The 23,530-nt window shown below is 37.4% G+C and overlaps 4 protein-coding genes across 8 annotated transcripts; 3 read left to right on the forward strand and 1 right to left on the reverse strand.

The window, feature by feature from the left end:
- The first annotated feature begins 3,113 nt into the window (after window positions 1-3,113).
- On the forward strand, window positions 3,114-11,853 carry LOC111466002 (RING finger and transmembrane domain-containing protein 2-like). Its single transcript, XM_023110531.1, has 9 exons — window positions 3,114-3,607; window positions 3,770-4,404; window positions 5,626-5,702; window positions 8,350-8,518; window positions 8,825-8,913; window positions 9,094-9,258; window positions 9,378-9,455; window positions 10,777-10,880; window positions 11,253-11,853. Exons 2-9 carry the CDS (start codon window positions 3,789-3,791, stop codon window positions 11,356-11,358), a joined length of 1,404 nt encoding a protein of 467 aa, XP_022966299.1. The 5' UTR covers window positions 3,114-3,607; window positions 3,770-3,788; the 3' UTR covers window positions 11,359-11,853.
- A 428-nt stretch (window positions 11,854-12,281) lies between these two features.
- LOC111466030 lies at window positions 12,282-17,149 on the reverse strand. The gene is made up of 6 exons (XM_023110588.1): window positions 16,723-17,149; window positions 16,055-16,210; window positions 14,195-14,296; window positions 13,370-13,564; window positions 12,891-13,055; window positions 12,282-12,799 (listed from the first exon to the last, which is right to left on the reverse strand). The coding sequence occupies exons 1-6, from the start codon at window positions 16,945-16,947 to the stop codon at window positions 12,419-12,421; spliced, it is 1,224 nt and encodes a 407-aa protein (XP_022966356.1). The 5' UTR covers window positions 16,948-17,149; the 3' UTR covers window positions 12,282-12,418.
- A 2,127-nt stretch (window positions 17,150-19,276) lies between these two features.
- On the forward strand, window positions 19,277-22,130 carry LOC111466039. Of its 5 annotated transcripts, XM_023110603.1 has the most exons (3): window positions 20,172-20,552; window positions 21,009-21,341; window positions 21,420-22,130. In XM_023110603.1, the coding sequence occupies exons 1-3, from the start codon at window positions 20,526-20,528 to the stop codon at window positions 22,092-22,094; spliced, it is 1,035 nt and encodes a 344-aa protein (XP_022966371.1). In that variant the 5' UTR covers window positions 20,172-20,525; the 3' UTR covers window positions 22,095-22,130. The 5 variants fall into 5 exon arrangements, with proteins under 5 accessions (XP_022966367.1, XP_022966369.1, XP_022966371.1 ...); XM_023110599.1 differs by lacking the exon at window positions 20,172-20,552 and adding an exon at window positions 19,277-19,735 and having other exon boundaries at window positions 21,009-22,130; XM_023110601.1 differs by lacking the exon at window positions 20,172-20,552 and adding an exon at window positions 19,277-19,531 and having other exon boundaries at window positions 21,009-22,130.
- An 85-nt stretch (window positions 22,131-22,215) lies between these two features.
- LOC111466125 (E3 ubiquitin-protein ligase RDUF1-like) lies at window positions 22,216-22,786 on the forward strand. Its single transcript, XM_023110715.1, has one exon. It carries the CDS (start codon window positions 22,235-22,237, stop codon window positions 22,637-22,639), a length of 405 nt encoding a protein of 134 aa, XP_022966483.1. The 5' UTR covers window positions 22,216-22,234; the 3' UTR covers window positions 22,640-22,786.
- The last annotated feature ends 744 nt before the right edge of the window (window positions 22,787-23,530 follow it).

Below are 23,530 nucleotides of genomic sequence, written 5' to 3' on the forward strand. Positions count from 1 at the left end.
TAAAAAAAAAAAAAAAAAAAAAAAATCCAATTAGATATAAAATTCAAAATTTTATAATAAAAAAATTACAAAAGTAATTGAAGAATATGTTTTATTTAAATTACTAATGAAATGGAGTTATTTTAATTATGACAATTTAAATATTGATATATACTAATTTGGAAGATTATGTATTAATAGCATTCCAAAAATATTTCAAAATTTAAATTTAAAATAAACTCAAACCTTGCCAAAATTAACGCAATTAAAAAATATATACAATTAAATCATAATATAAAAAAATGAAATTAATTCAATAACATGATAGAGACCCTTTTAAAATTTTAAAATTAAATTTACATTTTATCTCAAATTTGTAAATAGGAGTTTTCACATGACTCAATAACTCGACCAATCTAGACTGCCCAACTCAAACCATAAATATTGAAAGTCAAAATTCAGTTCGGTTTGTAGTTTGATATTTTTTTTGTCGGTCAACCCAACCCTAGTTTTACAAAAGATTAAGAATATTTAACGTTTGTAACCGATTTTAATGATGCATCGTGACTTGTAAATGTTTGATATGGCAGCTCTAGCTCGCAACCACACGAGCGAAGCAGCTCGACAAATGTGAAAATTTTAGATTATAGCATAAAAAAGCCTATAAATTTTTACTCGTGTATTCAATAAAGATATGGAACTTGTAATTTTGGATTTATTTTATAAAATAGAATATATTAAAGATATATTAAATACAAAATTAAAATTAAAAGTTTAGAATTAATATTTTAAATTCAATTTATCAAAATAGACCTAAACCTAATGGGTAAACTTGTAATTTTGGTATTTTTATTATTTATTAATTTTTTTAATTCAATAATCTTTCTTTTACGCCAATATTCATGCAAGTTTTTATTAGTATTTGAAAATAATACACTTCGAGAATTGTATAAATAATTAAATATGATAAATTATGGAAGGTTAGCGTGGAGTTAAATGACCATTCTACCCCCAGAATGGTAGAATTTTCGGTTTGGTTATGAAATCAATGTGCTTTGAGTTTAAAAAAAAATTATTATTATTTATCGTGTAAATTAAAGTTGGCAATTCGCACGCAAACCATGACTAAGAGAGAGATTTATTTGTAAAATTACAAATTTGCCCTCTTCCATCTCGACCTAATCGTCGACCGATGATCGCTATGGAGGAGAGAAGAATGTCACGGCCATGCATTTTCCAATACTGAGTACCATCGTTGCTTATTGCTCATCTAACACCTCCCCTTAATCGAGGCTCGACTTCTTTGGAGTCTTAGTCATTTTTTACTACTTTCGAGGAGGCTTGACTTCCCTTTCTTTTTGGAGTCCTTTGTTCGACAGTCGAGGATTTGTCAATCTATTGGAACGGCTAAGTCTAGGGCATGGCTCTGATACCATGTTAGACGAACACGACTCTTCACAATGGTATGATATTGTTCACTTTAAGTATGCTTTGCTTTCGGCTTCCCAAAAGACCTCATACCAAGGGAGAGTGTATTCTTAGATTATAAACCCATGACCATTCCTTAAATTAACAGATGTGAGACACTTTCATCCAACAAGCATATGTGTGAAAAGTTAGGTTGTGTAATATCTGATTTTTTTTTTTTAATAAATGAAAATACAGAAAATCTGTATGCGGTAGCCACCGTAAGATGTCACTGATGTCGAGGACAATGGAGTCAGGTGGCAAAAGACAACTCGAAAACCCTTGGTTTCATGACTGATCTGGAGCAGGAGTTGGTTAGGGGTCTGGATAACTATAAAACTGACTTATTATATACGACTGTACTCTATGGGGATTAATAGGGAGCTTGTCAGTTAGCTTCCTTCGAGTGACGTGTCACGAGTGGCAAGGATATGCAGTTGTATCTTTAGAGTTGGTTGAACTTTGAGACTTATGATGATCAGTTCATGCATGTGATTTTATGTAGTTATACGGGGATGATAAGGAGTTTTCCAACTAGCCTCTAATCGTAATTCCGGCTCAATTGTCGGGGTTCAGATAATTATAGAATTGACTTATGATGGTTTATGACTGTACTTTGTTGGGACTATTAGGAAGTTTGCCAGCTAATTTTCTATCAGTGTACGTGTTGAGCTTGGGTGAAACAAACTAACCTAGGGCGTAACCTAAGAAGAACTTACTCTTAGAACAAACTCATATGAACGATCAAAATTTATTTCATAAAACTTAAGAACGACTAAGAACCACTGACATGTTGTTTACTGAATATTTTTATACTCAACCTTGCTATTTCAATTTTCTTTTCAGGTGGAGTCTAATGTACCGATGTAGGCACACTTGGGCTGTTGGCTACGAAAAGTGATAAGTATTTTTTTATCTCAACAAATGTCGGGGCAAAAGTTTAAACCATTGGCTTCAAGGAAATGAATAAATATCTTATTCACTCGACTATTCTCGTGTAATATTGCAGCCCTGAAATAAGCTCGAAACCCCCCTTTGGGCCAGCAACATCGTTTCTTTCTCCAATCGATGTGGGATCGTCACCAAATCTACCCCTCTTTGGGGTCCAAGTGTCCTTACTGGCACTCCGTCTCGTGTCTACCCCCCTTCGGGAAAGAGCCTCCTCGCTGACACATAGTCCCGTGTTTGGCTCTGATACCATTTGTAAAGCCGCTAGCATATATTGTTCTTTTTGGACTTTCCATTTTGGGCTTCCCCTCAAGGTTTTAAAACGCGTCTAGGGGAAGGTTTCCACACTCATGGTATTTTGTTCTCCTCCCAAACCATTGTGAGACATCACATTATGTTTAAATAATACCCAAGAAATTAACATCCTCGACCATTAAAAAAAAAGTACTTTTTTTTTATTGTCTATCGACATCTCTTAGATTTTTTTTATTGTCTATCGACATCTCTTAGATTATCTCACTATTTTAACGTTACTTCTAAAAAAATATTAGTATATTTTGAAACGTGGGGTTAATTATAAGAATTTTTTTTTTAAAGTTTATAACAAATGTGTGAAAATTTCATAGATTTGTAATTAAAAAAAAAATCCATTAGATTAAATTGGACCAACCAACATGTGTTGTTCACATCGATCAAAGCTGCTCAAATCGATAATTTCATAATCATTTTTCCATTACATAAGATTTTTCTGGCTAGTTTTTCATGTCTGATTGTCAAATATCAAAGCGATTGTAATAGAAAAAAAGGTATCAAATTCAAGCGTGTCTGAAATTGCGATCAAGATATCCATTATGTTTGCGACAGATACCTGACCTTTCTCCCTTTTCTATCTTCTTCCCTCTCTCGACCTTCATACGCCTTCAATTTCCGCCATTTTTGCATTTCATCATCGCCATCGAAACCCCATCAAACCCTTTTCATCCATTTATCCAATCAAACCCTACCCCTCTCCCCTTCTTTCGGTGATTCGCCGATTTCTTTGATCTTTCAATCAGATCATCGCGACCCAGTTGCTGGATTTGCTGATTGAGTATTGTTTTTGAGTTCTTGTTGTTGCTTGAACTACTGTGGATTGGATTTTCTTATCTGGGTTGTCGCCATGTCGTGATTTTCTTTATCAGAGATCCTCCACGGAGTCTCGTTTGCGGAGAAGGTAATTGAGTTATGTTTCTTTTACTGATTCTTTTTCATTTTTTATTGTTTTCTTGCTCTTTTCCTGTATGTTTAGCTTAGAAATTTGTTGTCATTCTTTATGTTATGGTCAAATTATTTGTCTGTTTGTTGCAATGGTTGTGATGGATATCATGGTGATTAGGGTTAGGCCATTCACCCGAATGGAAGCGTCTGGTAGCGACCCCGACTCTCATAGAACTGCTTCTACCAGTGGTAGTTCAAGAAGGTTTGGAATGTTAGCTGCCTCTAATATGATTCAGGCTCCGCTTTCTGCTCTGTTAGAGTATTCGGGTCTTCTTCGTGGCCGCCCTAGTCCTCAAGAATCCGAGGCATTGATAAGTGCACGATTACCTTCAGGATTGCGAGGCCATCTTCGTAGTCAGATTGAAGAATCTTCTGGTGTCACTAACGACGGAGAGGTTTCGATTAGGATAATTGGGGCAGGGGAACCAGAACATGTTAGGGACAATGCTGGCCTAGTAGTTGGGCAAGTGAGGGAGGTCGGCAGTCAGAATTCAGCATCTTTGCAATCTGTTTCGGGGTTGGCATCATCAGAGTTTAGCCAGGGAGATGCTGCTACTGGACGAGGTGCGATAGAGGGTATTCCTCAACCGATTAACGAAGGTGCTGATGGAGATGCGTCGGAGGCAGCTGGGGGAAATAGCAGGGATTCTTCTTACCAAAGGTACGATATTCAACAGGCTGCCCGGGGGATTGAGCAGATTCTTCCATTTAGTTTTCTTCTACTGGTAGTCTTCATTCGACAGCATTTGCAAGGTACCTGACTCGACTTTTATCAAGATCTTAATGTTATTTTGAATTTTTATTGATGTGGCTGAATCAGGACAAGCAGACAGAAAGATTTGGACAATCTTTAACTCACTGTTTAGCTATGTTTTTGTTGTTGTTCTTCTTTTCCATCCTTGAAGATTGAACGAACTTCTTAAGTTACAGAGAGTATAGTTAATATGAATCTTACATGCATATTTTAGCAGAAAACTTGGGTTAAATTTGTAATGACTTTCCAAGTGCTTAAAAACGGAAATTTATGTAAAACCGTTTATTTAAGTATTTGGAAAGTTATTCCAAACAATCCCTTACATGTGTTTGTTTGTTTATTATATTATATTGTATGTAAAAGCCCAAGCCCACCATAAGCAGATATTGTCCTCAATGGGCTTTCCCTTTCGAGCTTCCCTTCAAGGTTTTTAAAACGCGTCTACTAGAGAGAGGTTTCTACACCCTTATAAAGAATATTTCGTTCTCTTCCCCAACTGATATGCGATCTTACAATCCACCACCTCCCTTCGGGGCCCAACATCCTTGTTGGCACACCACCTCGTATCCACCCCCTTCGGGACTCAGCCTCCCGCTGGCACATTGTCCGGTGTCTGGCATTGATATCTCGTAATAGCCCAAGCCCATCGTTAGTAGGCATTGTTCTCTTTGAGCTTTCCCTTTCAGGTTTCCTCTCAAGGTTTTTAAAATGCGTCTACTAGGGAGAGGTTTCTACACCCTTATAAAGAGTGTTTCGTTCTCCTCCCCAATCGATGTGGGATATCAAATTGTAACTCGCATTAATCAAAGCATGTAATTTTTTTTTAGAAAACTTGATAAGATACCTCAACTTCTCAATTTTTTTCCGAAGATTTACTTATGTCTATATAATTTAGATGAAGAACAATGACAACATGAAAGACAGAAAATTGTTAATTGAATTTTGAATTCAAAATGAAAGGAAGGAAAAGAAGTGAAATAAAATGTTTATCTTCTTTAATCAGTGTTTGAGAAGGAACTAAAAAAGAAACCTATTTAAGACATTATTGGTTATAAGTAACTTGTACATATGAAAATATTTAAGAATGCTCTTTTTATTTTGTTTTGACGTTTATAAAAGATTTAATTGTTTCAATATTGCATGTTTCCAGGATTGCTGCTATCATGTACAGGTCTAATGACAATTTGGTTTTGATACTTGCCTCCTCAACTTACTTGCAGGCTTCTTTGTGACAATTTGGATTGCTGCTTTCATGTACAAGTCGAATGATATATTGCGAAAACAAACAGCTTTGAAGGTGTGTTATGATATATTTGAATGTTCTATATAGTCCTTTTCCCTTTTTTTTTTTGTGGGGGGTGGAGGAGCTTTAGAAGAAATGATTAAAAATAGGCATGCGCACGAATGAGACTTGCATTGTCTAATTCCCAAGAAGCTAAGGGCTAGTAAAGTGGGGCATTACAGACCGATTAGTCTAGTCTCCTCTCTCGATAAAGTTATTTCCAAAGTGATAGCTAAAAGATTGAAAAAGGTCATCCCTTTGATAATTGACAACTCTTAAGCTGCTTGTGTTGAAGGGAGGCAAAGTCTTGACGTTGTTTTACTGGCTTCCGAGACAATGGGAGAGAGCATTGCTTAAAGGAGAAAAGGTGTCTCCTGAAGCTTTATTATGAGAAAGCCTATGATATTGATTGGGAGTACTTTAGGGCTTCAGCTCTAGATGGAGGAGTTGGATTAAGGGATGACTCTCCACGATAATTTTTTTGATCGTTATTAATGGCAGACCCTAGGGAAAGATTATAACTAAAAGAGGCTTAAGACAATGGGAATCCGTCTCCCCATTTCTCTTCACTTTGAAGGGAGGTCTTTTAGTAGGTTGGTTCACTAATTGTGAAAGGAGGATTTTGAAGGGTATTAATGTGGGTAAGGAAAGCGTGATGGTTACTCGCTGCTATGTGCGGATTTTGAAGGGTATTAATGTGGCAAACCCTACGGCACAATGCTCAGGTTTTGTGTTGAATATCTCTAAAACTGCTCTTGTTGGGTTAAATGTTCCAGATCATTGACTTACAGATTTTGATCCCAGGATTGGCTGTAAAATGGAACCTTTGCATTTGGCTTATCTGGGATTTTCTTTGGAAGCAACCACAAGGCCCTTTCTTTTCTGGGATCAATTGATAGAGAAGTTCCAACACAAGTTTGGTTAATGGAAATCTTTCCCCATCTTAAAATGGTGGTATTTGACGTTGGCTCAATCTGTTTTCAGTAATCTCATGGTGTATTACTTCTTGCTTTTAAAAGCTTCTATGGGGGTTATAAAGAAGATATAAAAACTGGTGAGAGATTCTTTTATTTATTTTATATATATTTTTTAATTTTTTGGGGGAAAGAAGATAATTTTGGGTGCAACCATCTTGTTAATTGGGGAAAATTTCCCTTCTGCTGGAGTATGGGGGGTTTTGTTCTTGGTGCTTTCAAGCAGAAAATGGGGTTTTACTCCTTAAATGAATGTGGAGGTTCTCTAGAGAGAGAAGCCATTTGGAGAAAAGTTATTGTGAGTATTTACGATCTTGATCATCAAGGGAAGGGAGCATGTTTCTCCCTCTGTCCTAAAGGCAGAGTGAAATGCAGGCCTGGGATTGTTGTTGCTAAAGGCAGGGTCAATTTCCTGAGTTTTAAGGTCAATCGGGACAGCCGGATCCATTTTGGAAGGACTGGTGGCTTGGAGGTGCTACTTTAACATCCTCCTTTCCTATTGACGCCCTTTGGAAAAACAATTCCCGTAAGAAGTTTAAGGTGAATTGAACTATTTCTCCAAAAGAAATGTGTGAATTGGGCTATTTCTCCTAGTATTTGCTTGGCGTGTTCTGAAAATTAAGAAACCTTAAATCATTTGCTCCTTCACTATACGTTTGTATCTCTGATTTGGCATCGGTTGTTCAAGGAGTTTAACCTATCCTTTTGTATACCTAACGAGGTCGATGATTGGCTTATTGAGGCTTTGGGAGGTGGAAATTTGAGGAAAAGCGGAAAAGTGTTGTGGAGTACAGTAATAGCTCAAGTCCACTGCTAGTAGATATTGTCCTCTTTGGACTTTTCCTTTTGGGCTTCTCCTCAAGGTTTTTTAAAACACGTCTGCTAAGGAGAGGTTTCCACCCCCTATAAAAAATACTTTGTTCTCCTCCCCAATCAATGTGGGATCTCACAAGTATAGTGACTCGAGCTTTGTTGTGATGTTTGTGGCTTGAAAGAAGTCGTCATCTCTTTGAAGATACTGCCTCCTCTTTTGGTTCTTTTGGAGTAATCTGCATTCTCTAGCTTCTTGGCGGTGCATGGAGAATAGAACTCTACTAGAACATTTGGAAGGGTCCAATACCAAAAAAGATCAGATTTTTCCTTTGGGAATTAAGCCACGAACGATACAGCAGATACTTTGCTCAAAACGACTCCTTGGATTGTCTCCTTTCCAAATTGGTGCACCCTTTGTAGAAATAGTCGTGAATCTATGCTGCATTTATCATTACATATCAGTATGTCCGACTTTTTTTGGAGGAAATCCCCAAGTCTTTCCATTTAAGTCTCACCTTCCCAGGAATGGGTCACCCACTCACTAAAGGAAAGGCTGTTATGTGGGTAAATATATCTTCAAATCCTTTCTTTGGTCTATTTGGCTCGGAGGAATCACCGCATCTTTGAAGATAGGGCGCAAGATTTCATTTCCATCTTTGATCACTTGATATATATTGTTCTCCCTTGGTGTTCTCTCCTTTTCTGATTTTAGTCTCCTTATTCTGTTGGGTAACATCTAGGAGATCACTATATATAGGGCGGTGACGAAATGTTTGGATATCTTTCTGTGGAATGGCACCAACCTTGCCGTAATGTTACTGATGTCTTTTTCTTTATTACAGATTTTTAATCATAGGATTTATTGTTTCCTGCAGGGAGAGAGAAAGATCTCTGTTTTGGTTGCCATTTCTCTTGCATTCACTTTTCATATTATCGGTGTGTACTGGTGGTATCAGAAGGACGATCTCTTATATCCATTGATCATGCTTCCTCCCCGAGCAATACCTCCTTTTTGGCACGCTATTTTCATCATCATGGTGAATGGTAATCTTCTGCTCTAATCATACTCTATCTGCTGTATTGTAACAACGAAAATGGTTTTCTGCATTTATTTTCTCAAATTTCTCCTAGTGATCATTAAATTCTTAACGATTAATATATCCGTAAGATTTGGGGTTAAGGGCACAATCATTTCATCCTCATTTTTGTAAACGTTTCCTGCAATTTTGCATTACAATTTATGAAAGTAACTCATAAATGCACAACGCTTGCTTCTCGGTATCATATGCAAGTTGCGTTGGCTCGTGTAACTGGTTTAGTGAATTGTATGCTTTTGTTTTGGTTTCGCAGACACTTTGGTCCGTCAAGCAGGGATGGTGGTCAAGTGTGTTTTATTGATGTATTACAAGAACAGCCGAGGCCGCAATTATCGTAAACAGGTGAGGTAATATAGTAGTGGACTCTTGTTTGTTCATTAAACTCCTTTATTTATACGAATAGTGGATCTATGCTTTAATGCCATCCTTTAATTAAACTCTTTATTGATTTCTCTTTACAATTTTTTGTTTTCTAGTGAACAAAGTGGTCACTATTAACATTTATTTACACATTATCTTCAGGGACAAATGCTAACTTTAGTCGAATATCTGCTTCTACTGTACCGTGCATTGTTGCCTACTCCCGTCTGGTATCGTTTCTTTTTGAACAAAGAGTACGGAAGCTTATTTTCGTCACTATTGACAGGACTTTACTTAACTTTCAAACTCACATCTGTTGTTGAAAAGGTATGTTTTCTACTATTTTGATTTTTCGACTCTTTACTATTATACCGAGCATTTTGTTGCTAGATGGTCTCAGTCTCTAATGTCTGTTATCTCCTGTTTCTTTCTGATGTGGATTTCAGGTGCAATCCTTCTTTGCTGCTTTGAAAGCATGGTCGCGTAAAGAGGTGCATTATGGGGCCTATGCAACATCGGAGCAGGTAATTAACCAAACGTTCTCTCTGTTGGATGTCATATATGTTTCTATTTTATTGTTTTTTTTCTTTGGGTATCTGTTAATATAGTAGGATGTTTGCATTTTATAAGATATTGCAACATCTTAAAGTTGGTTTATTTACGAGTTTCTAATTTTTAATAAGAAACAATTTCATTGATGTATGAAAATTACAAAAAGAATGCAATCTATGGTCACAGAAGACTTTCCCAATTGATCAAGAGGTTAGACAATTTACTCCACGAAAACACTACAAAGGGGGCCTCTTTGTCTATAAAGTGTGAGATCTCACATCAGTTGGAGAGCATAACGAAACATTATTTATAAGGGTGTAGAAACCTCTCCCTAGTAGATGCGTTTTAAAACCTTGAGGGGAAGTCTGGAAGGGAAAGTCCAAAGAAAACAATATTTGCTAGCGGTGAGTTTGGGCTGTTACAAATAGTATAAGAGCCGGACACTGAGCGGTGTGCCTGCAAGGATGTTGGGCACCCAAGGGGTTGGATTGTGAGATCCCACATCGATTGGAGAGGAGAACAAAACATTCCTTATAAGGGTGTGAAAACCTCTCCCTAGGAGACGCGTTTTAAAACCTTGAAGGGAAGCTTGAAAGGGAAAACCTAAAGAGGACAATATCTACTAGCGGTGAGCTTAGGCTAGGCTGTTACATAAAAGACTCTTTCATTTCTTTCCTTCCAAAGAACCCACAAGAACTCCCTAGAAATGTGTTCCACAGCCAGAGCTTTGGTGTTGCGTAAAGGATGGACACAAGGATCATGGTGAGTACAATTGTGAGACCAAGTTTATAGGCCATTTGGAGGTGGAAGATCATTAAGTTTCTTCACTAATAAACTTGTTGAAGTGCTTCATGCTGCAGCCTGTAGGTAACATGGCACTAGATTTCACGTGAGACCACCTTGAAACATTGAAATCACTCATCAATAGCCAATTGTTTGTGCAAATGTAGGAAAGTTGCAAATGGATGGGTTAAATTTGAGGACATAGGAAAAGAGAGCAAGAGTTTGAAATTATCAACGAGCCATCAAAGGGTCTTCTAGTGGATAGTAAGGAAGAAGGCCCCACCTCTCGTTCTCTTTGTTATTTTGACCCGACTACTCTATATCTGCTATCGACTTCGATGGAGTAGTTGGAGCGCTGTATTTGTAATGTTTTGGGTTTTTCTTTTCAATCTATAATCTCTAGGGGTCCGAGTTATTGGTTGCTGGCGATCTATTTGTAAGTTTTGATAAAAGTGGAACGGAGAGAGCGAAATTTGGTAGAGATCTTACTCGAACATTTGTGAAATGCAGGTCAGTGCAGCTGGTGATTTGTGTGCTATTTGCCAAGAGAAGATGCATGCTCCTATCTTACTCCGATGTAAACACATATTTTGTGAAGATTGTGTATCAGAGTGGTAAGTTTATCACATACAATCTGTGCTCTGCATACATAATAATAAATTTGTGTGCATTAACTAAAAGGATATGATTTTGATTTCAGTAACCCAGTAGTACTATTTGTTTCTTCATTTTACAGTGTCGAGCCTTTTAAGTTCGACCATGTTGAGTGTTTAATAGTCACGTGTCATAGTTATTTCGAGCATAGCTCAGTAGATAAGTTATTCATCTACTTCTGTATGGTTGAAAGTTCGAGACAAAGGGTTATATCATAATACACAAACTCACTATAGTCTTGTTCTTTGATCGGTGTTGTGTGACTTAACTTCTGGCGTTTAACTTATGGTTCATTCTGACATGAATATCGGACTGGATGGTGCTGTGTGCAGGTTCGAGCGGGAACGGACATGTCCATTGTGTAGGGCTTTGGTTAAGCCTGCGGATCTCAGGTCATTTGGGGATGGATCAACAAGTCTGTTTTTCCAGGTTTTCTAAGGCATTTGCTTCCGGTTTGAAGAGAGCTAAAGGCAGCCATAGCATTTTTACCTACACACAATGTACATCTAACTAATACTGTGTAAATGCTGCCGTGGAGAGAGCGAAACCATCACTGCTTGCTGCTGCTCACAAGGTGTACTCGGAAAGGCGACCGTAATGGTAGTCCTTTTTGTGCTACGGAGGAGGACGGTTGATGTTCAAGAGGCGGAGGTGGACGTGGACGTGGACGTGGATGCGGACGAGTTTAACCATATATATATATATATATGCAAATTTGTATGAATTGGTTGGGAGTTGTGTGAAAATTTGATAGCACAGGCAGTTGATGTGTTGATTTACATATGAGTCAAAATGCATAGAATGACAATCTTTTGGAGTGTTAGAAAGTGTTAAAATACCCGTACAGAATCTAAACGTTTTTTGGCCCTTCAATTTGCCTTGTGGATTTGAAGAAAATGAAGAAACTACTTGAGATAATTGACATCTACTCTCGATTCTAAGGTTAAAAGTCCGCATATTTTCACCCGTGTATGTTGAACTAAGCAAAAAAAGGAATTCGTTAAGATTGCGTATGTTTATAATTAATTTTAAATTATTTAGAAGTATATACGTTGAATAATTAATCTTAATTCTGTAGATTAAATAAGTAAATGTTTAGCGGTCAACTCGTGTGCATACTTAGTTGTTAGTTAGGTCTACTCGAACCTAAATTTCAGTGAACTTTGAAAAGCTTAGGGATAGGATTGAGATTAAAAACAGAATGAATTGATATTATTATTATTATGATAAACTTTGCAACATTTCACCTGGCATTGGCATACTCTACAATTCTCACTTGTTAATTTTAGTAGCAAAAAAATGGTCAATAAAAGAAAAAGGAGAAGCAAAAATGAAACCACCACCACCAACTCTGCCTTGTTGCCGCAATGCAATAGTTCTTGTATGATTTCACCCCACTCCTCATGAACAAAGAATAAAGATAATGGAAGAAAAAGAATCAAACTTTTTTTCACAGATTATTAGTTCAAAGAATAGTAAGCAATCTCCTTATGAAGATTTAGAAAGGCTCATGGAGGCTTTTTTCTGTATCTTCTTCCTCAGAAACTGTTGTGGGAGTTGGCTCTTCTCCATCACTGTCTTCCTTTGGAACATCTTCCATGGCTGCTGCTAGTGGACTCACAGAGAGAAATGAAGGTGAGGTTGGAGAGTTTGGGGAAACCGAACTAAAAAGCATCTTGGTGATGGTCCCGGGAGAGGTGGACATGGGATACACTTCTGTAACTTCTTCCATTCCTTCATCTAAGTAAACCACGTTCTGCATGGTGAGTTGGTGGTACTCTACAATTTCCCTTAAGAAACGGTTCTCCCGAGCATATATTGAATTCCCATGCGCCAAACGAGCCTTCTCAGCCAAAAGAGTCTCCAGTTGAAGCCGAATCTGGTGTTAGAATTTAGAAACAGTTTATCCTTTGAAGGATCCAAAGGGTCTAGTCTTAGATATCCAGTTTGCAAAAATAAAAACAACATACCAAGTCATCATCTGCACGATGGTCTCCCTTCTCGCGATTTTCCCTCAGTATTTTGTTTTCTTCCTCTAATTGTGCACATCTTTCTTTAGCAAAAGCCAGATCTGCTTTAGTGGTTTTCAGCTCCCGCAGTAATACTTTGGCTTTGGCTGCTGTCGCCATCGCCACCTACAGTTCAAGACAAGTGGTTCACATCAAGATATTTTTCTTTTATTCAAAAGTTCGATCAAGTAAAACTACTCAGAATATGGTTCATATCAGATTGTAATTGACGATATTTACATTGAAAATCTAACGCTAGGAAACATTCAATTCCTTTTGCAGAATTAGAATCAGAAAACTTGGTTCATATCAAGCTACTTACTTTGTCAGAATAAACTTAGCTAAGATAATGACTCAAATCCAACCAACTTGATTTTAATTCGAGAGAGAAAACGTCGATAGTAGCATTACGATACATAATTACAAAGTTGGCACCTTACGTCTCGAGATGCCTTCAGTTGAGTTTCATGATGAGTTTGCATCTGTGGTTCTAGAGAACGCATATTCGATTTCTGCCATGGACTGTTCAAAGCTGGATATAATCCTTCAGAATTGTTGCTCTTTCTCCTAATATGCAGTTTGCCAGTTTCTTGAATGATGTCTACAGTCTTAGTTTCCATAATTGTGCGACCTTCCTGCAAACAAGAAGAGATGTTGAAAATGGTGAGATCAAAGCTAATTTAGAACATCCGCCCACTAAGAAGACAAGTCCAAGATACTCTTAAATGAAGTTTCGACTTTGAAACAGGCTCTGCTACAGCTGGAACTGAATGACAATTAAATTTGCTCATATTTCTGCAGTTTTTAGTTTAGTGACGATATGTTTCACAATAGTATATTAGAGTATAGGTTTTTGAATTCAAACTTTTACAATGTCTATGTCCCATTTCATATAACAGTTCACTTATTTGATCTTGTGTTAATTTTAAAATTCAGGAGTGAGAAGAATGTTGAGAAATAAGGATGTTAATAACAACCTTAAGCTTTTAAATCTTTTGATGGTTTTAGAATTTTCATGCAAATATATGATTGAGTCATGGTTATGGATATCCTGATTGATTTCACCATCTTGCAAAGTTAAGTCAGATTGAACTATAATTAATATATTTTCTCAAATATAAAAAGGTTGATAAATCTGAGAAGGGGTCAGCTAATTATCAAATTATTAAACTACTTTGGATACAGGAAGAAAACAAGATATACGAGAATACAATAAAACCAATCAGAGAAATGTTTTACGTGAGAAGGAGCGTCACTGCTCTTACCTCAAGTGGCTTTTCAACTGTGTCCCCACGTTGATTAAGCGAAGTGGTGATTGCAGGATTGTCCGATTTCTTTGAGTTGCAATCAGTAGACTGACATGGCTCCTGAAACCATTTCTCGAGCAGAATATGAAAATCAGAAAAATAAAGCACTAAGAACAATTGAATTGCATACAAGGTAAATCTTTATGTTTGTATGAGAAGGTTCAAACTGCAAAGAGTTTTATTTTAATCCTTCCTTTTTGAAAATATAGCATGACACTTTAGGTGGAAGGACGTTCTAATACATGTTGGATTTTTAATAAAATATATTAGAAGAGTAGTATTCCTACGTAGAAGGCTACAAGAAAGTAATGGACTCTAGCATATGTGCATGGAATTTCGACAAGCTTTATAAGTCCAATGAAGATTGACATATAAATTTGATGGAAGAATGAACTTCGACATGTAGCAAGCACAAGTTAAAGACGTGTTAATACAATCTAGATTACACAAAACTTTGATGGAATATCAAGTGGTGGTGCTTCTGAAAAGATAAGCGGTGATGGTGATTAAGTGAAGTCTAGTAGTGGCTCTAATAGAGGTTCTAAGAAGTCCAACATGAGTGAAGAAGAACGAGAGGAGCCAGTAAATGTTAGTGGTGGTGCTTCTGAAAAGATAAGCGGTGATGGTGATTAAGTGAAGTCTAGTAGTGGCTCTAATAGAGGTTCTAAGAAGTCCAACATGAGTGAAGAAGAACGAGAGGAGCCAGTAAATGTTAGTGGTGGTGCTTCTGAAAAGATAAGCGGTGATGGTGATTAAGTGAAGTCTAGTAGTGGCTCTAATAGAGGTTCTAAGAAGTCCAACATGAGTGAAGAAGAACGAGAGGAGCCAGTAAATGTTAGTGGTGGTTCCAATAGAGGTTCTAAGAAGTCCAACATGAGTGAAGAAGAACGAGAGGAGCCAGTAAATGTTAGTGGTGGTTAGAGGTTCTAAGAAGTCCAACATGAGTGAAGAAGAACGAGAGGAGCCAGTAAATGTTAGTGGTGGTTCCAATAGAGGTTCTAAGAAGTCCAACATAAATGAGGAAGATTGTGAGGAACTGAATTAGAGACTATATGACATCATCTCTAAGCTGGAGGTGATTGAATTGAAGATAAAGGATGAGAATAAGGCACTCCCACTTATCTTGTCACTTCCACCTTCCTATGAACACGTGAAATCTATTCAACACTAATAATTAGCAACTAGAAGAATAAGAACAAAGACTTCGTGCAAAAGAAAGGTGGTTAGGAATGCAAATCAATCTAGAAACATGAAAAAGAATTGTCCTAACAGAGTAGCTTTGTCAAATGGGTCCAGGCTTGATGCTAACATTGTCTCTCTCATCAAAGGAGATAATGACTTCTCTAAAAGAAAAATCATCCTTACGGTATGTTTGTTTTACCATGATAGATGATGTGATGTTAGTAGTTTCATAGATTTGTACACAGACATTGGCTCGACAGTTATACAAAGTGTGTGTTGTGGAAGCTATATCGATGATTGAAGAGATTCCAAGTTAAGTAGGTGGAAGTTGCACCATAAATTTCAGCATGGTTTATCATCATGTGTCAAAGTAAAAAAATTTAGAAAGTGACATTCATGGCTTTTTCTTTTGGTTTGGGAGACCATAAATTTTACCTTTCCTTTTGAGTTATGTGAAATAGAAAAATATGGAAGGAATGAAAAAGGAGTAACTGTTTCAAATTTGAGAGACGACACATACATAAAATTAACATGTAATATAAAAATCTCTAGCTCCCCTTAGGTACATTAATCATAATCACAACTATTTGTGCCTATATCTATGCAATATATCGAAGCCAAATAGTAGGTGCTCACCTGACTATGGGTTGAGCTATCAATGGGCTGGAACCTACTTGTTTCTTCTTCTATGGGTATGTCATCTTCTTCGAGAATGGCCTTAGCTTTCCGAGCTAGTACGCCCCAGAACCCTGATTTCTCACTTTTGAATGTCAATTTCTCTCCAGCAAAACTCTGGAATTCAATGGATAGATTCAGAAAAAGGATGTTATATGGAAGCAGCTGCAAAAGCGTTTTCGAATGACCAACAAAAAAAAACAGAACTTGCAGTAGAGTTCAAACACGGCAATGAACCACTAACAAATGCCATAATTCTTCCAATTGGTTGGGCAGTTAAACATATAGACGAGAAAAAATCCCGATGAAATCAAATTTAACGTTCAGAATTCACAAGATTTGCCAAAAACAGAGGAGTTCACGCAAAATCATATGCTCTGAGAAATGAAACCAATAATTTGATCAATCACCTCCTCGAAAAAATTCGGTTATTGGAAAATAATATTGATCTGCAATAACTTAACGCAACAACGGAGACATAGCAACAAACACAATCAAATATGAGATTTCACGGAATTCATCATTTGGAATCATCGTCAAGTCAATCAATAGGAACCTAAAAGTGATCGATTCAACATTGCAGAGTTAAATAACAACAACAATAATAATAATAATAACGCGCAGAGCACCTTGGATCGTAAATGGCCAGGGGGAAAAGTGGAGATACTGCCATAGGCAGAGGAATGCGAAGGATCACGAGCAGCAGCAGAAGCTCGGATCGCCTGAGAGGCAAGAGAAGAAGAGGTGGAAGAGGAAGAAGAGATGGAAATGTGATCAATCTCATCGGAAGGATGATGAATCTCCTCTTTGAAAGTAGAAGCCCTCGTAATTCCTTGTCTCCTCCTGTACGCCATTATTGTAATTGTTGTTGTTCTTGTTTCCGAATCGTGATCGTCGGAGTTGGAGAACAATGACAAAACGACGCCCACCGCCACCGCGTGCCGCCGCCAGCACCACCGTAATCTCAACTGAAAATGAATCGAATTGGGAGAGAATTTGCAGTTTTGTTATTCTTTATTTTTCCCTCTTCCTTCTTTCCCCTTCCGCCTATAACTAACTTCCCCTTCTTTCGCTTTTCTTTCATTTTCTTTTTCTTTTTCTTTTTCTTTTTTTTTAAATAAATAATTCCCCCTTTATCTATTCTGTTTTTTAAAATAATATATATATATATATATTCATTATAAAATTTTAAAATTAATTAATCTAATAAATATAAATATAAATTTTATATTCAATAGAATTAAATACGGTAGATAGATTGAGTTGAATTATGTTAGTGATATTTTTTGGAACGGCCCGACATTTTAAGTTGACTGAGTTGGTGACCCGAATATCCCGTATTTGTTCACAACCCAACCCAACCTTCTACTTTTCGGGTTGATTTGGTTTGTCGGGGTATTCATTTTTTTATTATTTAAAAATAATTAATTATCTACGGTATATATTACATTACTAGCTAAAAATTCATACAATGCATTACTAAAATTTGTTACAAACGGCAAATATTTTTAATTTTCATAAAAAATTAAAAAGTGGGGTTATGTTATAAACTCTATATTTGGGTTAGTCGGGTTGACTCGACTGAAACCCTTTGAACCCACGAACCGAAAAGTTGAAGAAAATAGAGGTTAAAAGTTTTGTTTGAAAGAATTTATTTTTGTTGATGAAGTTAGTTCAAAACCGACATCATATCCGATGTTATCATATACATAAGATCATATCGGTCTTGTTATAGTATAAGATGACAGCTCAAAAGTGACATCGTTTCTAATTCAATCTGCAATAAATTTATTTAAAAAAAATTCTATATAGTATGTTGATAAGTATCATCACATGATACTCGGGTGACGTTTGACACGTGTTTTATACCCATTCAACCTGTACCTTGTCGAGCTCTTTTTGTGTAGAACGCTTCTTAATATTAGAACAAATTTATTTATATTCAATGACTTGTGGCTCGATTTTGATTTTGTTGATGTGATTAGTTGTTCGTGGCTTTTCACATCTCACAATGAGGTGCCCTTGGGCATACAACCCAAAAATCTCGAAAGGGGAAACTGTTTCGCTCTTGAACCTATGGAAACCAAATTTCAGATCGAATTCCCCTAAAAACTATACGTGTGAGTCTCCATGCATGCGCCGACCAGATTTAGGGTTCAAAACAAAGAGAAAAACACCAAAATGTCAATAAGTAAAAGAGACAAACGGGACAAAATTTGGGATTAATCAAAATTACGTTATTTTTTATCTTGAGTTTTGATGATAGATTAAAAACGATATCATTTTGACAAGTGGTTGGTTTGCATTCATTCAAAACAACAATGTTTTATACCAACGTACATAGACGGTTAGTATGTCCAACTCCTTTTTGATGACGACTTGAAGCTGTCGTGATTTATCCCATCTCGATATATTTTCCTCAAAATAAACGCATTTTCTCCAAACTATCCCACAACATCTCGATACATTGACGGTTTAACTATTGAGCTAGATAAACGGCTCATCTCGCCGTGACCTTCATTTGAATTCTCAAAAGTTCTTCTGTCGCTCCATCCCTACAACGGCAAAGAACCCATCGCTGTCTTGACTGTGCTACCGGAGGCTCTGGGGAAGTCGAAATAGGAAAGCACTATTCTTGGGGTGGACTTACTACTTAGATGCTTTCAGCAGTTATCCGCTCTGCACTTGGGTACCTACCGTTTACCATGGGCACGATAATTGGTACACCAGAGGTGCGTCCTTCCCGGTCCTCTCGTACTAGGAAAAGGTGACTAAAGTAAATTCAATAGTCTCTTTGAAAATATACGTATTACCATAACTATGTTTAAATTGACTACACTCAATAAATTCTCGCTATTAATTTTTTTTATAAAACTTAATTATATATTTAATCTCAAAGGGTCTAATAGATATCTAAACTTTTAGATATTTATTCTTAAATTTTGATTTTTTTTAAAAAGAAAATCACTAATTTGGACACAAAATCACATATTTAGATTAAATTTTAAATTTTTTTAATAAATTAAAAATGTTAAAGGGAGATTTTTAAAATTGAGATAATTAAAAGTAAATAATTTCAAATTTTTAGTTATGAACAGTTAGCGGTTGAAACGTGTGGGTGATGAGGCTAAGTGTGGCCCAAAACACGGACTGAGAATCAATCGGACCCATTCAAACACTTTTTATTTTTGTAATCATCAGACAAAGAGATCAATTCGATCAAAGCATGAACACCCAGATACAGAATTCAATCCATCACTATCCGAATTTTGTTTAGCCTTTTTCTTTGAGAAGAATGTTGATGGGTCAATTACGCCGCTCGCTTTTAAGCGCGTTTTGATTCGTTGAATGTTCTTCGTTTTCCATCCAACAATGGCGGCTGCTCCCGGAAATCGTTTTCTCTAAGAACCCCATTGGCCTCCTCCGCCTGATAATCACGTTGGTTTTCGTTTTTCCTCGCCGATTTCTGTTCATCTTAGTATCATAACGTTTTCACGATTCAAAATGAATGTTTCCGAACAGCGTTCTTCAATTATTTGTTTCTCAATCGTTTAGCCCTTTTCGTTGATTGTCTTATGTTCTTCGACTACAAGTTTTCAGATCGATGTCTTCGATTGGATGAGTTCGAGCCGAATGTTGGAGGTTTGAATCACTGGAAGCGAACTTTGATCTTCGTTTGTTTCGTTTCATTATGCAGTTTTTCGTTTTCCCTAATTGTATGTAATGTCATTTTTGTGCTCGCTGTGCTAATCATTGGGTGATTGACTCGTTTTCTTCTATTGCGATTGCGTTGAAATTGAAAACCCTTAGTTTAGACGAAATTATGAGTTCCCTTTTTGTCTTGTTTACTGATTGAACTTCTGGAACCATTCTTGAACCCTTCAAATATATGTTAGTGGGATGGAGTTTGTGTTGTTGGAGGGTTTTAGCATCAAAATTGGGGATGGACGTGTGAGATCCCACATCGGTTGGGGAGGAGAACGAAACATTCTTCATAAGGGCGTGGAAACCTCTCCCTAGTAGACGCGTTTAAAAACCTTGAGAGGAAGCCTGGAAGGGAAAGCCCAAAGAGGACAGTATGTGCTAGTGGTGGGCTTGGCCGTTACAGTACCTATGATTTTAAAAACCTCTTCCTAGCAGACGCGTTTGAGAATATTGTTCCCTCGGTTGTACTTTTGAAGTTCTAGGAGTTTGAACTCCTGGTGAGGCAATGGAGGGAGGTTGGAAAGGGCAGTTCATTTGGATTGAGATAAGAAAACGGTGAAGTGAGGTTAGGAATGAAGTGGTAAAGGAGATATCTACTTCTGCTTATGTGATGTTCTTCTCTCTTTTAAATCTCTTCTCAACTAGGGGTTGTGGAGGGTTACGAGTAGTTGTCAATGTACAAGAGGAAACACGGACGAGGAGTGGCTCGTGACAGGTTTCATGATGAATGAAGCGGTATCACTTGAGAATGAGAGTAAGTTTGAGATAGTACAAATATAAAACAACTTAGTTAAGAGCTTGAATACATGGCTACAAGGCTAGAAAACTATGACAATTCAGTGTGGTCGGTCTCTCAAGTCGTTTGATCGTCTCTGTATAACTGGCATTGTTTTTCATATTTGACTATGTTGAGGATTGTTGGGAGGGAGTCCCACATTGGCTAATTTAGAGGATGATCAAGGGTTTATAGGTAAGGAATACATCTCCATTGGTATGAGTCCTTTTGGGGAACCCTAAAACAAAATCATGAGAGCTTATCCTCAAAGTGGACAATATCATACCATTGTGGAGTTCCGTGATTCCTAAGAGATTGAACTTCAACTTAGTTAAATATGATTTAGTTTCTCCTTTTTTTTCTTGTTTCACTACTTGTTGAACTTCATGTCGGTTTTCCACTGTTCGTGATTTTTGCTTGCTGGTCTCGTTTCAGATGGACATCAACTTACAAAGAATCTTGGAGGAGTTTCTTCAATCCACTGCTCATGTGATGGACAATAATCAACAGGTCGAGGAACGTGGTCTAATTCAATCGCCAACTTGTGCTTGTTGCGAACGATTCCTAGTACTTGATAACGATGTCAGTGGTGAACCTGAAGCCATTGGTATATGTGGCGATTGTAAATTTTTGTTACTTGAAGATATGGAATTCCCTGAACAGGATTCTTATAACAGGGCGATGCCAAGAGGAAGAAGAACAAGGCATGGTAGTTCAGAGTCTCCTGATAGTCGTTTTTCACAGGAATTCTCCCATATGATTAACTTGGCGAGGCAAAGTCAGTCGAGTATCTCTAGCTACGGGGATCGGTATGCAGATGGTTCTAATGCTACTTATGCCACGCAGGACTCGAGTTTGCTTATGAGCCCCAATCAATCTCGAAGATGGCGTCGAGCAAACTCTGATTCTGAAAATGATGGTTTAGATAGTATTGACTCTATGTTTCGAGAGAATGGATCAAATTTCAGTTTTGGACCTTACAGACATTCTTATGGTGATATTGATTTTGTTTCGTATGGAACTTATGGGGGTGACTCGGATGCTTCCATGGACGGACAAAGTTCCTTGGACACAGACGTTTTCGTTTTTCCTGGTGATGGATTCAATGATTCTGATATAGACATTGATCCTATGCGTGCTGGTGTCGGCGATTGGGACTCGAGTGATGAGGAGGAGGATCTTGGTGAATTAACAGAAGCTGACACAGAGCAAGATGCACTTGAAGTAGAATCTTCTCAAGCTAGACCTCCACTTCAAGATTTTCAAGTTTCTAGTGCTACTGGGAGAGCTAACTCTGGTAATTGGAATGAACAACTTTCTTCACCAGAATATGAACTCGAGCGAATCAGGAGGAATGGGAGATTTTATTCGAACATCAACTATTCACAGTCAGAATTACTATCTTTCGTTGAGAATTTTGGTGAATATCTTGACCAACAAGGCTTTGAACAACTTCTTGAGCAAATTGCCGAGACGACCAGCTCAAGCGTGGAGCACCTCCTGCCGCTGTCTCTTCAGTGAAAAATCTCCCACTTTTGGTGATTTCTAAAGAACATTTGAAACATGACAATATATCCTGTGCAATTTGTAAGGATTTCTTACTTGTGGGCGTTGAAGTGAATCAACTACCTTGCCTTCATCTCTACCACCCTTCCTGCATCATGCCGTGGTTGAGTACACGGAATTCGTGCCCCCTTTGTCGATATGAACTTCCAACCGACGATCGAGATTACGAAGAGGGAAAGCGAAGTAGTATCAATACAGCAGAGGTCCAAGGAGTTGGAGCAAATCTAGAGTTTAGAACCAGCCAAGTAGAGGAGCTGAGCAACATAGACTCTGCAGTTAATAACAGTAACAATTCAGGCAGACACGACGGTAGAAGAAGTTGGGTGTTCATGGCTGCTCCGATCGTTGGTCTTGCAGGTATAGCCCTGATGATATGGTTTGGTAGCCCTCGGTGTGATCAAAGAGTACCCGGAGGCCAAGCTGTAGACAGAAGGCAACTTGATGCTCACATTGCTGATGCATTGAACCAAAGAGAGAGCAGAAGCAGGAGATGGTGGTGAATTGTCTAGCAATAACGTACGGTACAAGAAATCAAATTAACACGAGCTTTCTTGTTTTGTTCATTTTCCAGGATTGAAAAGGTTCTGTGATCTTCTTTTACTTCAATGAAAATGCTTATACACAAATGTTCTCCACATGAATATACTGCGGCATTTGGGTACCCAAATGTTTATCTCCACATGAATATACTGCAGCGTTCGAGTATCCTTGGAGCGGCGAACGATGGTGGTTTTCTTCAGCATTTAGTCTATTATTGTTTTCGGCCAATATCCGATGGAGAAGGTAAAATCAAATTTCCAAAACTTGAAGTTCATATGAGTTTATTTCCAAAGTTAAATATATTTGAGGATATTATGATTTTAGTCATGTACTGTCCTGTTCTTTTGTCTGTTTCGACGTTGGTTTGTTTTGTTTATGAGAGTTCGTTTTCCATTTTTACATTTATGTTCTGTTCCATGATGTTTAAAGTCCTTCAGACTGCTATTTTTTGGTTTATTCTAAGAAGCTTGTTAGCTTTGTTCTGATTTAGATTTAGACCAACACTAAGGTTAGCTTGTTGTCTGCTCAACAATTCTCAGCGTAACTCAACTTAACTCAACGTAAGCACATGTATAAAATGATCTTTGTTAAGGTTTAGTTTGGACGAGAACTTCGAGTATCGTGTAAAGATAATTCGATGGCTAGTATGTGAAGTTCACATTAAACAGTAAACTTCTAACATAGTTTAGCTTGAGATCAACGGAACAAGAACATAGGGTAGTCAACACTTTTATCCAAACACTGATTGATGAACCTAGTGGCTTGGCTGGACAACTAGTTGACTCCTTTTTTGATATCATATCTTGCAATAAGCCAAGAAATGGGTTATGTCCTAAGATTTAGCATTTTCA

This window comes from Cucurbita maxima, unplaced genomic scaffold (assembly GCF_002738345.1).
Source record: "Cucurbita maxima cultivar Rimu unplaced genomic scaffold, Cmax_1.0 Cma_Scf00030, whole genome shotgun sequence".
Taxonomy (NCBI): Eukaryota; Viridiplantae; Streptophyta; class Magnoliopsida; order Cucurbitales; family Cucurbitaceae; genus Cucurbita; species Cucurbita maxima.